Consider the following 22,884-nt stretch of genomic DNA (forward strand, 5'->3'; position numbering starts at 1 on the left):
GTTTCACCGCCCGTAACAGCGCTGTTCTAAAGCTGTTTTCATCCGTTTCACCCCAAATCACCCCGTGAGGGCTACATCGCTGCGCAGCCCCTCGTACAGCAAACGGAGGGATTATTATTATTCTGAGGAGCAGCTGAGGGACCTGGGGGGTTCAGCTGGAGAACAGGAGCTGAGGGGAGACCTTCTGATCTCTGAACTGCCTGAAAGGAGCTTGGAGCATGGAGGGGGTTGGTCTCTTCTCCCAAGTAATAAGTGATAGGATGAGAGGAAATGGCCTCAGGTTGCACCAGAGGACGTTTAGATTGGACATTAGGAAAAAATTCTTCATAGAAAGGGTTGTCGGGCATTGGAACAGGCTGCCCAGGGCAGTGGTGGAGTCACCATCCCTGGAGGGGTTTAAAAGACACATAGATGAGGCTCTTAGGGACATGATTTAGTGCCAGTGTTAACGGCTGGACTCAATGATCTTGAGGGTCTTTTCCAACCAAAGCGATTCTATGATTCACTCTTACCAGCAGGTATTCAAACCATTCTTCCCCCATCCTCCAGTCCAGACCCAGGTCCTTGGTGAGAAAGCATAGATGAGGTTTTTAGGGACGTGGTTTAGTGCAAGTGTTCAGTTAATGGTTGGACTCAATGATCTTGAGGGTCTCTTCCAACCAAAATGATTCTATTAAAATATTTAAAGTGGCCACAAAACTGTTTTAGACCGGTCGCTGGTGCTGAGTACAAAACACATCACCCAGCTATGAACTGAATAGTTTGCAGCTTCCAGCCTGGTACCAACAGCAACCTGGGTGCTGCAAGGACTCCAGGGCAGTTTGCAAGACGAACTTACTGCTTCTCCAAAGTACTGTAGGAGATACAGTTCCTCTGAAGTCTCCCTCTGTCTATGGGTCTCTGTGAAAATGAGGAAGAGAAAACACACCAGTAGCAAAACTTTTAATAATTGGAAGCTTTAAAGCTTTGAAACATGAAAAATCAGCTTAGGGAAGTTCTGGCTGAACACCTGCCACACAAACCATCTGTTCCAGTTTGTAAAGACAGGCAGAAATTCAGCTGTGACAGCTGAAAGCACCAGCGCAAAGCAAAAAGCACTGGAAAAACAGCCACACCTCTTCCAAACAGAAAGGCCACATTGTTTTGATTAATTAATAGTAGTTATTCCCCTTCCTGGGAGAGCGGCAGGCGAGCCCACAGAACCAAAGGATCCGCTCACCACAATCCGTGCGGATACACAGCCCCCAAATATCCACGTCCCGCTCCCATCCCTGGGAATGCAGAATGGGCAGACCCCAAGTCACTTTACAGTGGCCAGACTTGCATCATTGCCTCGGTTCGAGGAGATCAAGCGCTACCCTGGCATCTTCGGCAGCGACAGCGCCCACCGAGCGCTTCTCCAGCTCACAAACAGCCTTCATCGTACGTCTTTCTTGCGAGAGAAGTAAAAATCTATCCCTCTGTCCTTGTGCGGCGCCGGTGGGCGTGCGGGTCCTGTCCTGCCCCTGGGGTGGGGATTTCTGCCCTGCTGCAAGTGAAAAGATGGACAGTGAAAGATTTGCCGATGCTGCAGAGCGGATCTGATCACAAAGCCTTGACGTGCAGAAAAATGTGCACATGGCACTTCAAGTTCAACAAAAGGTGGGGGGAGGCCTGATAGGCACAGCTCTAGGCTTAGGCTTACAAAACAAGGGTTTCTGGTAAGGCATGAGCTTGTATTTTCTAATATTCACTTGGGTGGTGCTGAGAGTAGAAGTTCTTCTTGTGGGTTGGACCAGACGGTCTCCAGAGGTCCCTTCTAACCCTGACCATTCTGTGATATTCCAGGCCTTAGTAACACTGGGCCAACAATCCCTCCCAGGAGGATTTTAATTTCACCCTCTGTGGCCGTGCAAGCCCCCGGAGCCCGAGCTCAGCTGCAAAGTTGTTCAAAACAGAACTCCTGCCTGATGGAGGAGCTTTTTGGGTTCAAGTTTCATCAGTGCCTCAAATGGGTGTCTCACCGAGGGGCTCCTTCGCGGAGTTCTTTCTCTGATCTTGGATGCAATCTCAAACAAAAGGGGAATAATCCGGGTCCTTCAGCAGCGTGGCCAGACGTGGAAGGCTCTGCTTCCACAAATCTTCCCACTCGTGGCCTGAGAAATTTGGTACTGCACCTTGGGCTTAAAACCCCAAATCGGGACATGCTTCATCCTCCACTGAACATCATATAACAAATAAATTTGAGCCTCCAGAAAATATCCTTAGGAGGGTGCAGGGGGATAAATGGGAGAAGACAAAATGCTGAAAACCCCTTAAAATACACAACTGTTGGTTACATCTGTTTCCTTCTTCCCATCCAGCTCTGCCACCACCAACCTCACCCAGACCTACAGAGCACTTTCCTTCCATACCCATCTCCTCCAAGAAGAGCAGCCCAGCCAGCAGATTCAAGTCTTGACATGTCACAGGATCTACATGTTAATCTGTCCACATTCTAAAGAGCAGAGACACCCAAAAATCAAAGTGCAAGGGCCAGTCCCTGTATTTACTGGTCTTGCTGACTCCAGTTTGGATGCACTCGAGCATGGCAGCAGTTCTACCTCATGAACAGAGAGGGAACTGCGCATCAACCTTGGCTCCCTTCTGTCCGTCTGCATTGGGGGGTGGTGAGGCCAGTGAGGCCTTCAGCAATACCAAATCCCTTCATCTCTCCACTCACAGAACCAAAGAATCATTGAATAGTTTGGGTTGGAATGGACCTTCCAAGGTCGTCCAGTCCAACCCCCAAATGTCTGGCACTACATATATCCAGAAGGAAAAAAACCCGAGTAAGAAGAGCGATCTATAAAATAGTAAACAAAACACGCACAGGTTCATTCTTCAGCCCTAAAGCCAAGCCGGCCTGGCACAGTTTATGTCCATACGATGTAAAGTGGCTTTGTCAAGACTGTATTTTATGACAGTCCTGAGCATGTGGTACCTTCAAATTGTGCATGGAGAAGGTTCTGGAAGGTGCTTGTTTGCAAAAACAGCACTGGGGAACACAGTAACGGTGTAACTGGATGACAGGAGGTCAGTACTTGGGCTTGTGTCTCAGACCTATTTAGTTTAGTAGGACAGACATGGCTAATTAAGCCTGGCTGCACAGTCCCCGCACACAGCTGGACCACCCTCTGCTGGGAGGTAACGTGAATGTGCATTAAAGCAATTTTTCCCCTTTGTACCTGAGAAGGAGCAGAATTCACAGCAACTCTGACAGGCAGAGCAGCTGCCTGGAGCCCCCCCACCCCATCCCAGCCTTCCCAGTACTCACGGGCCTCTGGTTGATGTGTCGGCTCCACTCTGGGGCTGTCACCACTGGCTGTGGGTAAGTCTCGCCTAAAGTTACTCCTGCCTGTGATAGAGCAGCACTGTTGAGAGCCCAAGGGGTGTGGATATCTGCTCCTTTTATGTCCTTTAGTTCTGGGACCCACAGCCGGACGTAATCCCCCTGCAAACAGAACCAACAGGATCCATTCAGTAACAAACTGCAAGTGCTTCCCAGCAAGGGTCTTAACGTGACAGTAAGGAGCTGAGTTCCAGGTAAAGAAGCTGACGTACTACAGCATCAGTTACCTCTGCCACATGTTAGTGCCTCCTGTTAAAGCCTCTATGGGGAATTAGTGGCTAAACCGAGAGACACAGATACCAGAGCTGCTCTCCTGGGGTCACTCTGCAGGCAGTGCAGGAGACAGAGATGGTTTTAGGTACAGTTCACTTGCCCTTTTTTAGGACATAGTGGAATGAAGTCACTCCCAAGAACTCCTTTTATTCTTTCTAGTGACTGTGAAGGAAACAGGGGTGACTAACTCAGCTGCCCACCTCCTCTGTGCTTGGTAAGATGAACCCCCTGCCCCCAAATCTCCCATTAACTCTACTGCTGTGTCCCCTATGAGGACTCATTTCTAATTCCTTGCAAAGTCCTGGCAGCTACACGGCTGAAAGGCAACAGTGCAGCTTGCCATGACGCTAAAGAATGGGGTGGAAACAGGTAATGGGGGATGTGAACACTGGCTAAGCACATGGAAAGGGCAATTTATCCCCTCCCACCTCTTAGAGAAAATAGTGTGAGGAGTCACAGGTTTAATTACTCTCCAGGACCTCCTGGGGAGCAGCTCCATCTCTCTTGTCACTTTTGAGTTCTCCGGGGAGCTGCTCTGTGTTCAAGGAAATGGCTGGGTGAGATATTGATGGGATGTGGCTGTTACCCACAAGAAATGGTGATGAAACACCGAATACACAGAACAATGGGGTAGGGACAGCCTCTTTGGGGACAGCAGCAGCCTCAAACTATCACATAGGCTTTGCTGCAGCTACTCATTGTAAGACAGCCAAACAAGACTTACGTTGCCATCGTAATCCAGGCCTTGTTTAATCATGTTAAACTTCCTGTTGTCCCGTGGGTCGTTGCCAATACCAGCACTGTATAACCAGTTGCCGTAATTGCTACAAACGTCGTAATCCACCTTGAGAACAGAGCAAGGAAACAGTAAGAAGAGCTGGGCTGGCCCTTACTGAATCTTCTCTCCTCGTCCACCCCATATCTCAAGGGGAGAATTCCTTTCTTGGAAATCAGTCTGGGTATACTGGGGGGAGCCAGAGCTCTCCCACACTGGTTCAGCCATCTGGCTCTGAAGAAGTCTGGGATCAGCTTCCCAGGCTTCATGGTCCTTAGGTCAATGAGACAGGTAAAGTCCAATTGAAGTCCCTTTTTAAAAATAAGAAAAAAAATCCTTCTTTCTGCCATCATCTGGCAGACTGCAGGACAACCAGCCCTGGCTTTTGAGTGCTCGTACTCCAAGAAACAGTAGCCCAGTACGTTTTAAATACTAAAGAAAATTCTTCCTGACTAGTTACCCAGAGACCACAGACTGACAAAACTATCTCTGTAGATCCTATTGGGCAGATTGGAGAGAAGTCTAACTCATAAAATAGTTTGGGTTGAAGGGACCTTCCAAGCTCATCCAGTGCCACCCCTGCCATGAGCAGGGACATCTTCACCAGCTCAGGTTGCTCAGAGCCCCGTCCAGCCTGGCCTGGGATGTCTCCAGGGATGGGGCATCCAACACCTCTCTGGGCAACCTGGGCCAGGCTCTCACCACCCTCATTGTCAAAATTTCTTCCTCATGTCTGGCCTGAGCTCAGTCTGTAGCGAGCGACCACACAGAATGTTCAAAGATGCAATCAGTACAAATACCGCGGTTGTTTCCCTGCCGTGCTCAACATTCATCAGGCAATAAGCCTCAAATCACAGACTTGGCAGAGAGAGGTGCTTTACTATGGGAAACATTAGAGCTCGCATGACATACTGCACAACATCAAGTTATTCTACATCTAAACAAATACAAAGCTCTCAAGGATGCTTATGTAAAACAGAGCAAGGCTCCTGAAACAGGCACCAATGAGAGCAGAACATGGACTAGTCTGAGCGCTCTTCAGCTGGGCAGGGTGGCTCCAGTCCAATATCAGGAGCTTTCCAGTTGTAGGACAATCCAAACCCAGCTCCGGAGGGGAGTGGCAGCGATAGCGAACAGGGCGTGGGATCCCTGCGCGTTCCCAGGAGGTGTCTGCATTGCGAAAGCGCAGCTGGCAGCTGCGGCAGCAGTTTGCAAAGTCACTTCGCTAAGAAGGCTCAGAGGTGCCCCTGGCTCCAGCGGCTGCAGAGAGCTCGTCCTAGTGCCCCTGCCCGTCTTTTTTGCGTGACAAACACCTTCTGCCTCACAGGCACTCTGGGCTTTTGTTGGAAACATCAGAGATGGAAAGTGCATCGCTTTCCCTTTCTGGAGGCGAGACCAGTTTCAGTTCTCTACTGGTCTCTACTATTCTATAGCTGTATCTGCCCCATTACACTCAAGTCTTTTGTGTGTTGCCCTGGGGATGCAACCAGGCTAAAGTAACAGAGCTGTCTGGAAATATATCATAAGCTGAAAGGGACAGAAGGACACAAGGATCAGCGTGTGCCACACCACCCTACAGTGGCGGTCAGCACCTGGGGCTTCCCAAGATGAAAGGGCGACTGCACAGTGCCAAATCCTGCTGCCAGCAGGGCTGGTGACATTCACAGAATTAGGGAATAGAATCACAGAATCATTTTGGTTGGAAAAGACGCTCCAGATCATCAAGTCCAACCGTTAATCTAACGCTTGCACTAACCCGTGTCCCTAAGAACCTCATCTACGCTTTTAAACACCTCCAGGGATGGTGACCATATGAATAAACGTAAAGGTGCCCATATGAATAAAGGTAAATAATCAGGGAGCGTCTTTCCAGATCTTCCTCACTTGGAGAACAGGAGCTGGAATCCTCCATGGTGCTCTGAGTCTGACTGCAAAGCGAAATCAGCTCCTATCTGAGGAAGGCATGGCTGCCCACCAAAGCCTCAGTTCCCAGTTCTTAACTCCGAGTACAACACTTGCCTGTATGTGACACCTTCTGTGCAATGAAGTCACCTTTGTAACTGCTCTGAAAGCCACAGCTGACAGATGCCATCAAAAGCCAGATACTGCAAAACATTCCAACCTGTCCCAGTGGCTCAGGACAGGAATTCGCAGATGTGTTTGCATGTTTGCGAGTGCTGTACATCCTTCTGGAGGGCTGCTGTGTGTCGCATACAATGCACTACAGGAGCTGGATCATCCACACTGAAATGCAGCCCCTGCTTGGCAAGTCACTGCTACGAAGCTTTGCACACGTGGGGTATCAGCTGTCTTTAATAACCCACTGAAACTGCAAAAGATATACACTCAAGGTAAGATTTTCCATCCCAAATTTGAGCTAGGGTATGAAGGACAAGGCCATCCACTTTCTCTGTCCCTCCAGCCATCCTAGTGAGGATGCACTGGGCACTGGGGAGGCCTCACCTTGAATCCTGGGATTAGTTTTGGGCCCCTCATCTCAAGAAAGCCCTTGAGGTGCTGGAGCGAGTTGAGAGAAGGGAACGGAGCTGGGGAAGGGGCTGGAGCACAAGTGTGATGGGAGCGGCTGAGGGACCTGGGGGGTTCAGCTGGAGAACAGGAGCTGAGGGGAGACTTTCTGATCTCTGAACTGCCTGAAAGGAGCTTGGAGCATGGAGGGGGTTGTGACAGGAAAAGAGGAAACAGTCTCAAGTTGTGCCAGGGAAGGTTCAATTGGATATTAGGAAAAAATTCTTCCCAGAAGGGGTTGTCAGGCATTGGAACAGGCTGCCCAGGGAAGTGGTGGAGTCACCATCCCTGGAGATGTTTAAAAGACATATAGATGAGGCTCTGAGGGACATGGTTTAGTGCTAGATTTAGGTTATGGTTGGACTCAATGATCTTAAGGGTCTCTTCCAACCAAAATGATTCTACAATTCTATAAAGTTTCCTGATTATGAAGAGCTTCTTTTACCCAGAGACAAGATCTTTAATATGAGGCTGATATTAGTCTTTTTCAGCCTGTATGGTTCAGTCTGTTGAAGAACAAATGCAGATTTATCACCTCCTCAGCCTCAGTTTCCACCGCTCAGCTTGGTGCTGCTGATGGTCTCTCCATCAAGATTGCTGGAGATAATGGGAACCAAGTGAAGAGGCACAGAGCTGGTGCCTCTGAACTGGGACTTCCAGCCTCTTCCGACCTTGCCGGGAAGGGACTGAGGATGGAGGAGCAACCCAGCTACTGAGCTGCACTTGCAGGTTGGCATATGAGAAATTAATGGGTGCTCCAGTTGGCAGGGAGGCCTGTGACTCACCAGAACGAAGGCGCCTCCAGCCAGGGTGGAGCTCTCTGGAAGCTGCTCCAGCTATTGTCCATATTCGCCTGTTCTTGCCTAGGTGGCTTCCCTGTCCACAGCCATCAATGCAGAGAAGCTGGGCCAACACTGGCTTCAGTGGCCAGAACATGTTTCTTTTTGTGTTTTATTTCTGGGCTGTCTTCTGCAGTCTCTGGAGCTGAGGGGAGACCTTCTGATCTCTGAACTGCCTGAAAGGAGCTTGGAGCATGGAGGGGGTTGGTCTCTTCTCCCAAGGACAGGATGAGAGCAAACAGCCTCAAGTTGTGCCAGGAGAGGTTCAGATTGGACATTAGGAAAAAATTCTTCATGGAAAGGGTTGTTGGGCATTGGAACAGGCTGCCCAGGGCAGTGGTGGAGTCACCGTCCCTGGAGGGGTTTAAAAGGCACATAGACAAGGTTCTTAGGGACATGGTTTAGTGCCAGTGTTAACGGCTGAACTCAATGATCTTGAGGGTCTTTTCCAACCAAAGTGATTCTATGATTCTAGGGTTCAGTCTTACCAGCAGGTATTCGAACCATTCTGCCCCCATCCTCCAGTCCAGACCCAGGTCCTTGGTGAGAAAGCTGGCAACGTTCTGCCGCCCTCTGTTCGACATGAAGCCCGTGGCAGCCAGCTCCCGCATGTTGGCATCAACAAAAGGAATCCCTGTTTTGCCCTCTGCAGAGACAAAAGACAGTGCTGGGACATGATGACATTATTGGACACTCGTAAACCAACCTGTGGTCATGCACTTGTAGCTGTCCAAGCACGTAAGGCAGTGCCAGCGAACAGCGGCAGGGAGAGATCTCAGTGAGGTTCAGCTGACACGCAGCCACTAAGATCCACTGGAAACTGAATGGGAAATCATACTGAAAATTAAAATGATGAGAGTTTTTGGCAAGGAAAAAAACCAAGAAACAGAAAAATTTCAGCATGGAAAAACAATGAAGCAGGTGGATCGTAGGGAATTTTGCAAATCAAAATAAATACACGCACAACAGTGACATGAGCCCAGAACAGAATGCTTCTTGACAATGGACTGATAGCAGAGAGAGATGCGTTGGTCAAGGCCCCGAGGGTTAGCACCGAAAAGTACTGAGCCTTTTCTCTTGTTAAGGAAAATATTTATTGCACCTGTGTGCAAATGAACACACATGGCATTAATGTGAAGACATATTCCAGGTGTGCGTTTCACTGATTCTGATACTTCAATCTGTTGGTCCCTGCAAGTTTTAATTTGAGATATTATGCTTGCTATTCATGTGACAACAAGGCATAAAAGCTAAACAAAAGCAAGGATAATACAAGGCTGTGGCATAATGAAACATGTGCTTTATTCTAAGGCTGCTTTAACCTTCTTACCAAAACCAATCAGAAGGACAATTTAGCACTGCTAAGAGGGGCTGGCCAGCCTCTGTGTGACTAAGAAGAAGGGACCAGCAGGTTGTAAACATGTCCACCTGGGCAGGAAAATCCAGTTGCAGCGCATCTGACAAAGCGTGTCCCACCTGGACACAGCCTGGCGATTCGTGATACCCCATGGGCTGGATCCTGAGTGGTGCTCAGTCTCAGAAGGGAAACCAAGTGTCCTGCACTCAAAACGAACCGAGGAGCTGGGTTCTTGTTTGGCGGTAAAAGTTTAATCATAGAATCATTTCGGTTGGAAGAAACCCTCAAGATCATCAAGTCCAACCATAACCTAACTCAGGCAATAAACCATGTCCCTAAGAACCTCATCTAAATGCCTTTTAAACCCCTCCAGGGATGGTGACTCCACCACTGCCCTGGGCAGCCTGTTCCAATGCCCAACAACCCTTTTCAGGAAGAATTTTTTTACTAATATCCAATCTAAACCTCCCCTGGTGCAACTTGAGGCCATTTCCTCTTGTCCCAGACAGGCCCTGATCACGCTGACAGTTCCTCTACGTGAATCAGAGTCAGCATTAGCGCACATGTTGACATGCAGGCACCTGGAAATCAAAAGCACGTGTAGCCAAACCGGTGGTTTCTACTGACCTTTCCAACAGTTGAAGAGCTCAAGGTCCTTTTTCCAGGAGACCTCTTTACTTTGAAGCCCTGTTGAGGAAAAAAAAAGAACCACTAATGAACCACAAATGAATAAAACAATGACGGCCAGAAGCAGCTTGGTTGATACCAGGTGTCAGGATGAAGTGGTGTTACAAACAGGCCACGTTCCTTCTGCAAAGGTTTAGAGATGATCCATTCCTCCTTTCAAGAGTTGCAAAGGGGCGTCTCATGCACACAGAGGATGCTCAAGCCCTAACGGATTTTGATTGTTTTGTTGATTTTTTTTTAACTTAAAAAAACCCTCGGACCTCAAAAGTGCCTGGAAATGTGCTCTGGCCCAACCTAATATTTTCTTGTTTAATTTTACTCCAGGACAATGTTTATAAGAAATCCATTCCTGTAGCAGATACTAAATTGAGAATTACCTGTCAGAAGCCCCTGGTAACACTTTGCAGTGGGGTAGGAACAGGTGAGGGGGGTGACTTTATGTTTGCAGAGGTCCAGTGGCAACTACAGCTCTGTGTACAGTGGAATGGAGGCAACGGTGAACTTGGGCAAGCCTGAAACCTGGATTCCCTCCAAAGCTGAGAACCTCCAGAAACAGAATCTTTATGCTCATGTGCTGATGTTTCCCCCGATGTGTTAATAATACTCCCTAAATCTACTCAGATTTGGAGCAAAAGTCTCAGTGTCTACACAGCATCCAGCACCGTGGTGTTGAGGCGTTTCTGTGCTAACAGTAACTCCCTAGAAACATCCCAGGGTGGTGACACGAGAACATTTGTACAACACAATGGCGACAGCTTCTTCTCTTACATTCCCTGTTGTAAGCCTGGACCTTTCCTCTCCAAATATTGGGATCCGTACACACCTCTTAATGAGAAAATCCTTCTGCCGTACTTCAGGGCCACAAATCGAAAGTAATCCCGCCACAGCAGTTCAAACAGGACCCTGAAACACAAAGCCACGGCCGTATTTCACTGTGATGAACTTACTGAATTAAGATTTTGCTTCCATAGCATCCACCATAAAAACTCGAGAGCAGGAACAGAATATCAGGAAACCTGTTTCTCCTCCATCCCTACTGGGATGGAAATCTCCAAAGAGCAGGGCGAGGACCTGGTTCAGCTTCACGCTTCCGCATGAGCAAGGATGTCAGCACATTCCTAAGAGCTTCACAATGATTTAAGCAACAACCTTTGTAAGAGACTTAAAGGCGCCTTTCAAAACTGGCTTTACAGTGGTCTAGCTCATGAGATTGCAGGCTAGACCCGCAGAAAATGGACTTCTTATAAAATGATGCCACCTCAGCCTCTGAGACCTGCTTTGGCTCCCTGGCGTATTGGAAATATTCGGCTCAGCTGATGTTTAGGCTTACAAGATGTTTCTGGAAAATCCCATTACAAAACAGGACACTGTCCAAACGCAAAAACTTTTTGTCATGATACTGAGGTTCAGTCACCACGACCTGTTCTTCACTGACTGCAGTGCCTGAGAGCTTGACAGCTTCTTTTGTATAATTATTTATCACTTTAAAACGCTCAGATCACCATGGTGCCCCAGTTGCAGGCAGGCTGGCTGACTATTATAGCAGATGGAAAAACATGAGTATGTTTATTTCTTGAAATCTTTCCTCTCTTAATTGCCTTTGAAGAAAAAAAACTTAAAGCATACACTTCAACGGGCAAAAGGCCAATATTTTATCTGTCATTTGAATTGTAATGAAACTGAGTATTTTGGCCATAATTAATGGCAATGTTCTGCCTGTTCGTCACCAACCACTGTGCTGTTTCACATGTTGAGAGTGTAACAAACCAATCCGAAAACACAGTTCTACAATTTGCACAGGCTTTCTGGTTTGGGTTTTTTCCCATCCAGGTCTAGTGTTAGGCCAGGCTCTAACAAAGAATGATAGAATGGTTTGGGTTGGAAGGGACCTTCAAAGCTCATCCAGTGCCACCCCTGCCATGAGCAGGGACATCTTCACCAGCTCAGGTTGCTCAGAGCCCCGTCCAGCCTGGCCTGGGATGTCTCCAGGGATGGTTCATCCACCACCTCTCTGGGCAATCTGGGCCAGGCTCTCACCACCCTCACCATCAAAAATTTCTCCCTCATATCTGGCCTGAACCTCCCCTCCTTTAATTTAAAACCATCACCCCTTGTCCTATCACAACAGGCCCTGCTAAAATGTCTGTCCCCATCTTTCTTACAGGCCCCTGTTATGTACAGAAAGGCAGCAATAAGGTCTCCCCAGAGCTTCTCTTCTCCAGCTGAACACCCCAACTCTCTCAGCCTGTCCTCCCAGCAGAGCTGTTCCAGCCTCGGATCTTTTCTGTGGCTCCTCTGGCCCCTGTCCAGCAGCTCCATGTGTGTCCTGTGCTGAGGAACCAGAGCTGGACCAGCACTGCAGGAGGGTCTCAAACACAAACCTTCATCCCCAAGAGTTCACTACCAGGCTCTGTTTCACATTGTCTGGGCAGATCAGAGGCCATAAGCAAGTTCAAGGCCAGCCCGGCAATGGGCTTACCAACCTCAGTTGTCCCCAGACTGCTCCAGGACAATGTGCAGGCAGGTGAGCAGCCAGGGGTGCGGTGAGGAAGAGCAGGGGTGACACAGTGGGGTGCATTAAGCCCAGTTCCCAATCCCCTCTTCTTTGCTGGGGTAGTGTGGCCATGGCCAGGCCACTGAGCAACCACAGGGACATTTGTTGGACTGTAGCTAGAGGCTCTTCTGACACTGTGTGACTTGTACAAGTCGCTGAGCCTTTTGGGTGAAACCCCGCTCATGTCCTTGGCTTGAGAAACCCTTTGGCTTTTATTTGTAAATCATTCTTCTTCCTTCTCATCTCCCCCACAATAACAGAGAGGGATGGTGACGATTTAGAGAGATCGTTTTTAAAAATCATGAACCACAACTCCCCAGTAATAATAATGACAACGAGCATGAATAATCTTTACTTATAAAGTGCCTCAAGCCTCTGGATGTTAAAGACAGACCAATAAATCCATACTGAAACAGAACTGCAATGCAACCCAGAGGAAGCAAACAGCAGACACAGGAAAAACAAATACTAATTAAGAAGAAAATTAACAAATCACTCTCTCCCATGTGTGAGATGCTGGTTTCCTTTACAGAGAAAACAAGCCACGCTGATCGTGCAAGGACATACCAATATGTGCTCTGATTTGCTGTCCTCTCTTTTTCATACTTCTTGATCTGCTCATAGATGTATCGGGGTGAAATGCAGCCCAGCGCCAGCCTGAAAGCAGAAGAACGATGTTGTGAAGGCAGCGTAGGACTGACAGCTCCATGGCTGCGCGGAAGGAGCAGAGGGGAAGTTTTGCATTCAGGGTACTTGTCTGAAAACTTTGCAGTCAGTTCTGCCACTGACTTCCCAAACATCTTCCCAAAGTCAAGTTGTGTGACTTCTGTGCAATGCTGCAATCTGAGAATTAAAATCCACCCCCGGCTTTAACTTCCCCCTTAGAGGAGTCTCCAAACTACTGAGGTAAATCATTTTATCAAAGTTTGACAAGTTCTGCTTTTCACTTTGATCTGCCAAGACTTTGATCAGTTGTGACTTAGTGCACCAGTGACAAACCAGTGACATCTTTTACATTGATCTCCCTAGAAATGTATTTTAAGGCAACTTCCCACTAGGGCTCATGGAAACATTTGATGTTGCAATGAATTTTAGAAAACAGGAAGAAAGGGCCTAACGAGTTTTCCCTTAATTGTTGACCAGCTCTAACACTTAGAAATGGCCAGTGTGAGGTGGCTGTGATTTGAACTGTTCTGGTTTTGATTATTTGACAGAATAACTCTTTGGGGCAGGCAGATCAGGATCTGGGTAAACAGCTCGGAAAAACTCGAGCACAGGCCACCACAAGGGACTTGTGCAGTGACAGGGCCCTGGGATCCCAAGTGCCACCAGGTGGAGCCAGCCACTGCAACACTGAAGCACAAAGCTGGCTTAAAAGAAGAAATCCTGACCCGTAACACCCTCAAAAAATCGTTTCATAATGCAATTATGTCAGGAAAACGCTCCAGATGCTCTCAGCATTAGGCTGAACTGGGTTCTGCTGCTGCAGGTTCAGTCTGGAATTAACTCTGTCCCTTCCAGCAGTAGAGACTAAAGCCCTGAATTAGAAGTCATCATATTTAGCCCCCAAAAAAGATCCTTTTGCAATAGGAATAATGACAAGTGTCTCTTCTTCCCACAGAAAAATGGGATGGCCATGAGGTGAGGTCACTTGCCCCACAGTATTTAGCAAACCAGGACTTTGAATCCTGTGTTCAGTTTTGTGCCCCTCATCATAAAAAGGACATTGAAATACTAGACAGAGTGCAGAGGAGGCGACAAAGCTGGTGAGGGGCTGGAGCACATGTCTGATGGGAGCGGCTGAGGGATCTGGGCGTTCAGCTGGAGAACAGGAGCTGAGGGGAGACCTTCTGATCTCTGAACTGCCTGAAAGGAGCTTGGAGCATGGAGGGGGTTGGTCTTTTCTCCCAAGTAACAAGTGATAGGATGAGAGGAAATGGCCTCAAGTTTGCCAGGGGAGGTTTAGATTGGATATTAGGAACAAATTCTTCAAGGAAAGGGCTGTAAAGCATTGGAACAGGCTGCCCAGGGCAGTGCTGGAGTCACCATCCCGGGAGGGGTTTAAAAGGTGTTTAGATGAGGTTCTCAGGGACAGGGTTTAGTGCCAGAGTTAGGTTAGGTTATGGTTGGACTCAATGATCCTGAGAGTCTCTTCCACCTGAAATGATTCTATGATTCTAGGACTGGCTGGAGTTCTGCCACAGCCCTACAGACAAACTGAAGCTGCACTCCTTCCCTGGCCGCTCTCACCCCCCCAGATCCACAAAACAGCACAAAACCAAAGCTGTGTGTCTGTCCACATCACTGCTCCCAGCACACTGGCACAGTGTTGCTAAACTTCAGCAATTCTAATTACAGGAATGTTCCCAGGGAGCCACTGCCTGGAAACACAATAAAGAGCAGCTCTGAGGCTGCTCTACCCTGACAAAAAGGGGGAGGGAATCACACCTGGGTCCCTCCCTATGCCCAGTGAGCGCTCAGCACACACGTAACATCGGTTTGAGACGGGAGCAGAGAAGGAGCTTCCAGTCTCACAACAAAAATCTTTACCATGGTGCAAATTTAGTTGAGTAATCCATTCCCACCAGTCCGTTCCGAGTCTCCTTGTAAGATGCCACCAGGTTCTGCATGAGCAAAAGAACAAAAGGTTTTAATACTTCACGTGCAACCTGCTAAATATGTTTTCATTTATGCTGGAGCCAGGGCGATCTGTCAGGGCTGAGCTCCCTCTCATGCCTGCCTGCAAGGATGACAGAGCTGCCCAATTACTCCCTCTGGTGCACAGGAATTAATCAGGCCAGCAGTTTTCATGGAGAGCTCTGGGATGTGTGTCACGAGCTCCCCGCTTCAGCCTGGAGCACGTTTCTCTCTACAAGTGCTACGAACCCGGTTGTGCTGCTCCCTCCCCACACCCACCTGACTCCGGATCAATAATAACACTATACAATCAGCAGTAGCACTGGTGGCCGGTTCCCTTGTCCAAGTGCTCGCTTATTTGGGTTTAAGAACCACAATTTCGGAGAGCACCCAACACCCAGCTGCAGGAATCCTGATCCCTCTTACTTCTGGGCCACCCACAATTACAGCAGGGTGCAGATCTTCCATTTGCTGAGCTCCGTTTGCAATGCAGGGGACATAAGGAAGCCTGATGTCTCCTCGATGCCCTTCGCTGTGCAGGTTACAAATGCTAAAGAGCTGTTCTAGCTCAGCGGGGAGGACAATATTTGCCTAATAAACCAGAAGGAACGGGTTTTCCAGCACTACTTGTATTAATGCTTGACCAAGAGTAGAAGCTACACATGCTTGCACTGGTTTTGGCTGGGATAGAGTTAATTTTCTTTATAGTAGCTTGTATGGGGCTCCAGTTTAGATCTGTGGTGAAAACAGTTGATAACGCAGGGACTAGTTATTGCTGAGCAGACCTTACACAGCATCGAGGCCTTTTCTGCTCCTCAGGTTCTCCCACCAGTGAGCAGCCTGAGGGTGCACAAGAATTTGGGAGGGGACACAGCTGGGACAGCTGACCCCAGTGACCAAAGGGATATCCCACACCACATGACATAACACTCAGCAATAAAAGCTGGGGAAGAAGAAGGAAGGGAGGATGTCAACCTATTAAGCTTTTGCTTCACCTTTTAAACCGACCTTATCTCAACATGCAAGTTTTCTCACTTTTACACTTCTCTCCCCCATCCCACTGGTGGGGAGTGAGGGAGTGGCTGCGTGGGACTGAGCTGCTGCCTGGGGTTAAACCAACAGCAAGGGAATGCATGAAACTCCGTAGCACTTGGAAAGAATTCCCTGGGGGCTGCCCAGCGAGTGCGTTGGGCACAGGACACTTCTTATCCCATCTCAGCTGGGGAGATGCTACCCCCTTTCCCCACAAAGCTGCGTAGGGTCTGATGCTGTTGGAAATCAGCACACGTGTTGTCTAAATTCACACAAGGCAAATTTAAGGCAGTTCCTCAAACTAGACCAGGAAAATGTTCCAAAATGGTCAGGATGCACAGACAAAGCGCAGGCAGCGGCAGCTTCACTCCACCAAAATGAGGGAGAAAAAAGCAGCTGTAATTATTGGCTGCAAGTTTTAAAACCAGACAACTAGGAACCTCCTACTATTTTTAACTTTGGGCAGTTGTTTCTCACCCCAATTGCAATTGCAGCCCTTCAGGCCACTTTTCCCCCCTCCAAAACAGAGGAACTACATTGCTGATGACATGAGACTATTTCCCTCCTTTGTAAAGTGTTATACAGGAGCTAAAGAATTACTATTAGGCAGTGAAATGGCAGCCTCACCCACTTGCAGAGCCATGTGTACATGGGGGAGGATGCAGACAAGGAAATGTAAGAGTTACCGTGTCCCAAAAATAATACTGCAGTCTCATTAAAGCCTGGGTCTCTCCTCCACTGCAGGGGAAAGCTGTTCGTGGATCAGTCACGGGATCTGCAACAGAAAACACCATCACCTTGTTACCCCCTTGGAAACCACCTCAAAGGTATAATCATTGAATCATTTTTTTGGAAGAGATGCTCAAGATCATTGAGTCCAACCATTAACCTAACTCTGGCACTAACCATGTCCCTAAGAAACTCATCTACGCAGCTTTTACACCCCTCCAGGGATGGTGACTCCACCACTGCCCTGGGCAGCCTGTTCCAATGCCTGACAACCCTTTCCAGGAAGAAATTTTTCCTAATATCCAATCTGAAACTCCACTGGTGCAACTTGAGGCCATTTCCTCTCATCCTATCACTTGTTCCTTGGGAGAAGAGACCAACCCCCTCCATGCTCCAAGCTCCTTTCAGGCAGTTCAGAGATCAGAAGGTCTCCCCTCAGCTCCTGTTCTCCAGCTGAACCCCCCAGGTCCCTCAGCCGCTCCCATCACACTTGGGCTCCAGCCCCTTCCCCAGCTCCATTCTCTCAACTCGCTCCAGCACCTCAAGGGCTTCCTTGTAGTGAGGGGCCCAAAACTGACCCCAGGATTCAAGGTTTGGCCTCCCCAGTGCCCTGGTCCTGCTGGCCACACCATTCCTGATACAAGCCAGGATGCTGGTGGTCTTCTTGGCCACCTGGGCACATACTGGCTCATGTACTGCCAACTGTTGACCAACACCCTGAGGTCCTTTTCTGCCAGGCAGCTTTCCAGCCACAAGTAGGGAGCTTAAAAACTGGGGAGGGATGTCTGCTTCAGGGACATAAGAGACTGTGCTCTGGTCTTCCTTTTAAAACAAGGGCCACATCAAACGTATTAAAAATTACTGACTAAGAGGATGTTTTTTACACAGCTGCAGGGGAGTTTCTCCACACAGGAAATTTACCTTCATTCGCTGTAAAAGTGAACAGAGGTTTGGTTACAGTTTGAAGGGCAAACACTGCCTTTGGGAGGCCTCCATGTTTTGAGTCTCAGTAAGACATCTCTAAGTAGGATTTCATGGGAGCAACTGCCAAATTAAGTTTCCTTACCCTTCTGTCCCAAATCCTCCATCGTAGGGATGCACCCTTCTTCTACCCCTGGAGCCAGAGGCTTTAGCTCATCTGCCAACCGCAGGGTTGGCCGGACCTTCGCCTCCGATTCCACCGCTTTTCGGAAATGGGTGTAGACATCGGGCAACCTGCGGAGATGACAGCAAAGTCATATCTCCATCGGATGGCTACCCTGGCCCCTCCACACAGCACCACAAGGCTTCTCCAGATGAAGGCTTGGCTTTTTAGGCTGTGCTGTATTTGTGATACACCTTTGTACCTGCTGTTTGTGATGCATCACCTGGCACAAAAAAGGTATTTGCCCCTGAGGCTAGAAGTGATAGGAAGTTCAGTCCTTCACCCAAATTCCTTCTGCTTCTGATGCAAATGGTGCCTCTTCAATTTAAGGTGTGTCCTGATGGGGCAATCATGAGGCTCAGATTTACCTCCCCTAACTTCTGATTACCCACAAGGCTGACTTCAGTGTAGAGATTTGCAAACTCCTGCTGCCTTTTCAGTCAGTGGAGAGAAACTGGAACGGAGAAACAAACTTAACAGAGAAATAAACTTAACAGCAGAGTCGATTATATGTACTGTTAAGCAGCATTCTTTATTGACAGTGCTGGGGAGCTCTGGGAATCATTCTCCATAAGCGATCCAACGACTGGATGCTCCTGCGTTGCTTATATTCACATAATTTTTACATATGCAGTACAATTTTTGAAACTTTTGACATACATCTATACTAAGAAATAATTGATGGTGTTAGTTATAATTGTTTAGTTTCCTACTTACAATACATCTATTAATTATTGGTTAAATATAAGCTAAGCAGTCTGCTTCTAAACAATGTATTACTCGATCTTCTGTCTCCTTCTTGTCATGCAGAAGGATCTAAAACTTGAAAAATATCCTCTTGTTTTACAGGTGGTCAGAAAGCATTTATCATGTCAATTGGTTAATGATGGGTACATCTTTTGTAACTTAATCACAGTATACAGTAATTTAGCAGCTTCTCTTCAGTACAAGGGCAAAGAGAAACCAATCCCTCAATAAATGGTCAAACAAACTCCTCGGCTTTGTGCATGCTGGAGCAGAAATCCTACTAGTACAGAGGGATGAATGTGCCCTTTCCCCTTGAGGTGTATGAGCACGACAGCGCTGTTCCAAAAATGCAGATGGACTAACGGTGGACTAACTTTGCTGTGGGACAGGATGACAGTTCACTGGAGTGAGGAACAAACGGGACAACGGAGAAGTGAGTGACACCACAGAACAACCCACCTGGCGATAGGCCTGAAGGGAAGGTCGTCCCGATGATACAACGTGGATCCCCAGAACGTCTGGATCTTCACCCTGTGCTGACTACACACCTGGTGCAGCCCCTGCTCCACATCCAGCTCCTCCTGCGTGGCCTGGAGAGAGCAAAACGCAGTGAGGCCACAGCTGCACTGCACCCACTCTTGCCTTCCTCCCTCATCTCCACTTTTAGCTTCATCCTTTTAGGGAGAGGTGCACACAGACAATCTCTGGATATTTTCCTCTGCCAAACCCAAGAAGCGTTTTCATTCTCCATTCGTAGTGCAAATGCCAAAATAAGGAGATCCCTGATGGAGGGCGTTGCAGATCTTTTAAGTTTGCATGGACTGGAAATGACCACACAAATAGGTGCAGAAGAAATCCACTGATTACTGAATATCAGGATAGCATTCCTGTTTCAATAAGTTCTTGAGCCACAACTTCTTGGAGGCTGGGAAAACATTCAGTGGAAGTTTCTTTACAGATTTGTCCTGCTCCTGTAGGCTCTCTGGTCACTGTCAGGAAAAGAGGCCTTTTTGCTGATGCTCTGTGGTTGTTCTTAGTGCTGCATGGAGTCAGGCACTATAGGATGTGTAGGTTGTCAAGTCCTGACAGCAGGAATACCTGCAGTGCAGGTCACAGAGGGATTCACTCATTAGGCAGCTGTGAGGCCCAGACTCTGCTCATATGTATTTACGTACATGCGTGTGCACACAAAATCTCTGGTGGTTTGGATCCAGACCCCTCCAGTGAATCCAGCAAGCTCTGGATCAAACCATTTAGCTCAGTGAAGATGGGTCAGAGACACATCAACCCCATTGTCAGGTCAGGACCGGACTCATGTTTCGTTCTTCAACAAACTGGGGGCCAACTGCCTAAATATGAGCGCTGTCAACTCACCGGGGGGCTTTTCTACACTCAGTACAATATGTCCCCTGGCAGATACCTCCCTGTGCAAGGAAGGTGCCAAGAAAAGGCAGCTAGATGTAAAACAGAAGCAGAAATGGACTCAGCCAACCTACAATGCCAGTTGCTGCAAACTCCTCTTCCTCAAGACACAGCACTTGCGAGTGATCAGTCACAAATCGCTGCTGTCACCCAGCAAGGGCTCCTGCCCAGACACCATCCCCATCCCAGAAGCCAGCTGGTTCCCCAAGGTTCACAACACCACAGACAAGAAAGGCTCTGAACGTACAGGATCTGCATCACAATTTGATTGTGGAAGAAACCTCCACAACCTAATTTTAACTCTTAACAACGTCGCTCAAATTTCCCTTACCTCTTCATGGAAAGCCACAGCACTGACAGAGCCCAGCTGAGTAATCAGATCACGGACCACATCTTCTGGTTTCCCCTTCCTCACAACCAGGGTGCTGCAAACACAAAATATTGGCCTGAATTAGGTTTGATATTATTGTTATTTATGTGTGCAGGAGGCCCTAGTCCTGACCCAGGCACCCTTGTTCTTTACGAGGCATGAAACACGTGTTGAAGCAGACAGACAGGATTTGACTAGCCTATATTTTCTAGGACCCACTGAACACAGTTTGTAAGCCTCTGGGGCTGAGTTTGTGTCAAACACATTTCTACCACCCCAAATGCCTTAAAAAGGATGACTGGGCAGAAAGCCAGACTGTTACCTTAAAGTTCATCCTTAAACAATAAGGTTGTGATTCCAGAAGAGATTCCTCTCTCAATCCCTGTCACATGTAGTGGCGGCCTGTGGGCAGAGCCCTCTCCACTCTCATGTGGGATTATTCTCAGGAATACTTTCCTCTGAATGTTCTGCGTTCATAACAGAGTCAACAAAACTTCCCTTCCCACCCTACAGCCTCACCAGCTGCCCAGCCATGTACCCAGGGCACCAGAGCAAAAGAGAGAAGCTGGGGTGAGAAAGTCAGTCACAGAATCCCAGAATGTCAGGGATTGGAAGGGACCTGGAAAGCTCATCCAGTGCAATCCCCCCATGGAGCAGGAACACCCAGCTGAGGTTCCACAGGAAGGTGTCCAGGCGGGTTTGAATGTCTGCAGAGAAGGAGACTCCACAACCTCCCTGGGCAGCCTGGGCCAGGCTCTGCCACCCTCACCATGAAGAAGTTTCTTCTCAAATTTAAATGGAACCTCTTGTGTTCCAGTTTGTACCCATTGCCCCTTGTCCTATCATTGGTTGTCACCGAGAAGAGCCTGGCTCCATCCTCCTGACACTCACCCTTTATATATCTGTAAACATTAATGAGGTCACCCCTCAGTCTCCTCTTCTCCAGCTCCAGAGCCCCAACTCCCTCAGCCTTTCCTCACATGGGAGATGCTCCACTCAGGTGGGGGCTGAGTTCTGTGAGGAGCCTCGTATGTGACTCTGTCCCTTTCCCTGTCTCCCATCCTCTCTGTATCATTCACACACATTACTGCATTATCTAACAGAGGCCTGTGCTGGAGAAATATTTCTTCAAGGGGTAATACAGTGTTTGTGACAGAAGAATTTAAAGCATAATTGAAAAGTTTCTTCAAAGATGAACGGGGTTTGAAGGCGGCAGGAGGAAGGGGTGCTGCTGAGAGAGCTGCTCCCCTTACATCCCACGGGAAAGCAGAGACCGAGCCGCCCACAGGGCACACCACAGGTTGGACGTGGAGATTTCTGCCTACCACTGCACAAAGATACTTTGTGGTTGTGGAAATGGAGCCCAGGTCTTAGCATGGCTCTTCACAACCACAGATCTCTCACTGCAGACCAGTCTCTTACCACCCACTGACAACGGCACAGCAGCATCTCTGAATGTGCTCACCCACCGCAGGGTGAGGGTGCAGACACCCATGGATCGGTTCTTTCGGTCTCCTGTAACACCCACCATCAGCAGATGCAACCCCAGAGCTGTTCCTAAGGCTTCTACCACTGTTACGCTGCCCTGGGAGAAGCCAGGCTGGTTGACATATCTTCTATGCAAAGCCAGATGTTATCACAGAATCACAGAATGTTAGGGATTGGAAGGAACCTCAAAAGACCAAAGATCTGGTGATGGGATTCTTCAGCTTGTAGACCTTCAGGCCCTGGTTATGCTTTCTAAAGGCAAAATGGAGGAACCCCTGAAGACCCCATTGTGTAGCCTACCAAAAAGACTGGGTTTATTGGGACAGAGCATGAGGAAAGTTAATTCTCCAGTTTCACGAGCCACGATCCATGTTGCTCATTGTATCTACCAGAAGGGCTGTGGCTCTCCAAAATCATCAGAGTATCTGGCACGATTTGACTCACAGCACAAACCCATGCTGAGAAAATGAGAAAATAAAAATACAAGTGTTATTTCCACGGTGCTTTCTCAACTACCTTCCTTTTTTCTTGAGCGTTTCCCTCAGGTCCTTCACGCTTTCCAGCAAAAACCTGAGCCGGTGGGGCCCCGTCTTGGGGAAGCGGCAGCAGTGGGTGCGCAGGAGGTGCCGCGGGTCGAAGCAGTAAAGGGGGACAACGAAATCCGCGCTGCTCTGAGCCCAGTGCAGCACCTGGGGACACAGACAAGGGCTCTGGGTGGGCGGGAAGCAGCGCCCACCTCTCCCCAGCCCACCCAACTCAACAGCGGGGTGATTTCTAAAGACCCGGGGTCCGCCGGCCGGGCCATACCTGGTTATCGTGGGCGCGCAGGTCGCAGCGCAGCAGGCAGATGGCGGTCCCCGACATGGTGAACTCCCTCAGCCGGGCCCCTGCAGCCCTGCCCCGGCCCGTCCTCCCTCACCCGGCCCCTGCCGCC

General features: G+C 48.6%; 1 protein-coding gene across 4 annotated transcripts; it reads right to left on the reverse strand.

The window, feature by feature from the left end:
• Window positions 1-469: 469 nt before the first annotated feature.
• LOC136097851 (cryptochrome DASH-like) lies at window positions 470-22,870 on the reverse strand. Of its 4 annotated transcripts, none has more exons than XM_071805361.1 (14): window positions 22,758-22,870; window positions 22,467-22,639; window positions 20,424-20,517; window positions 19,130-19,260; window positions 17,846-17,994; window positions 16,737-16,825; window positions 14,932-15,005; window positions 12,949-13,038; window positions 10,651-10,730; window positions 9,768-9,827; window positions 8,272-8,429; window positions 4,368-4,487; window positions 3,296-3,472; window positions 470-900 (listed from the first exon to the last, which is right to left on the reverse strand). In XM_071805361.1, the coding sequence occupies exons 1-14, from the start codon at window positions 22,812-22,814 to the stop codon at window positions 835-837; spliced, it is 1,518 nt and encodes a 505-aa protein (XP_071661462.1). In that variant the 5' UTR covers window positions 22,815-22,870; the 3' UTR covers window positions 470-834. The 4 variants fall into 4 exon arrangements, with proteins under 4 accessions (XP_071661462.1, XP_065686742.1, XP_065686741.1 ...); XM_065830670.2 differs by lacking the exon at window positions 470-900 and adding an exon at window positions 928-1,525; XM_065830669.2 differs by lacking the exon at window positions 470-900 and adding an exon at window positions 928-1,528.
• Between the last annotated feature and the right edge of the window lie 14 nt (window positions 22,871-22,884).

This window comes from Patagioenas fasciata, chromosome 2 (genome assembly GCF_037038585.1).
Source record: "Patagioenas fasciata isolate bPatFas1 chromosome 2, bPatFas1.hap1, whole genome shotgun sequence".
In the NCBI taxonomy this organism is placed as follows: Eukaryota; Metazoa; Chordata; class Aves; order Columbiformes; family Columbidae; genus Patagioenas; species Patagioenas fasciata.

Bases quoted from the DNA above. Each gene is read 5' to 3' on its own strand.
- LOC136097851 (XM_065830669.2), bottom strand. From the start codon at position 22,814: ATGTCGGGGACCGCCATCTGCCTGCTGCGCTGCGACCTGCGCGCCCAC. The intron at 8,430-9,767 runs GTCAGTAGAAAC...TTGTCTCTGCAG, and splicing joins GCTCTTCAACTGTTGGAAAG to AGGGCAAAACAGGGATTCCT. The intron at 4,488-8,271 runs GTAAGACTGAAC...TCTGTTCTCAAG, and splicing joins AATGGTTCGAATACCTGCTG to GTGGATTACGACGTTTGTAG.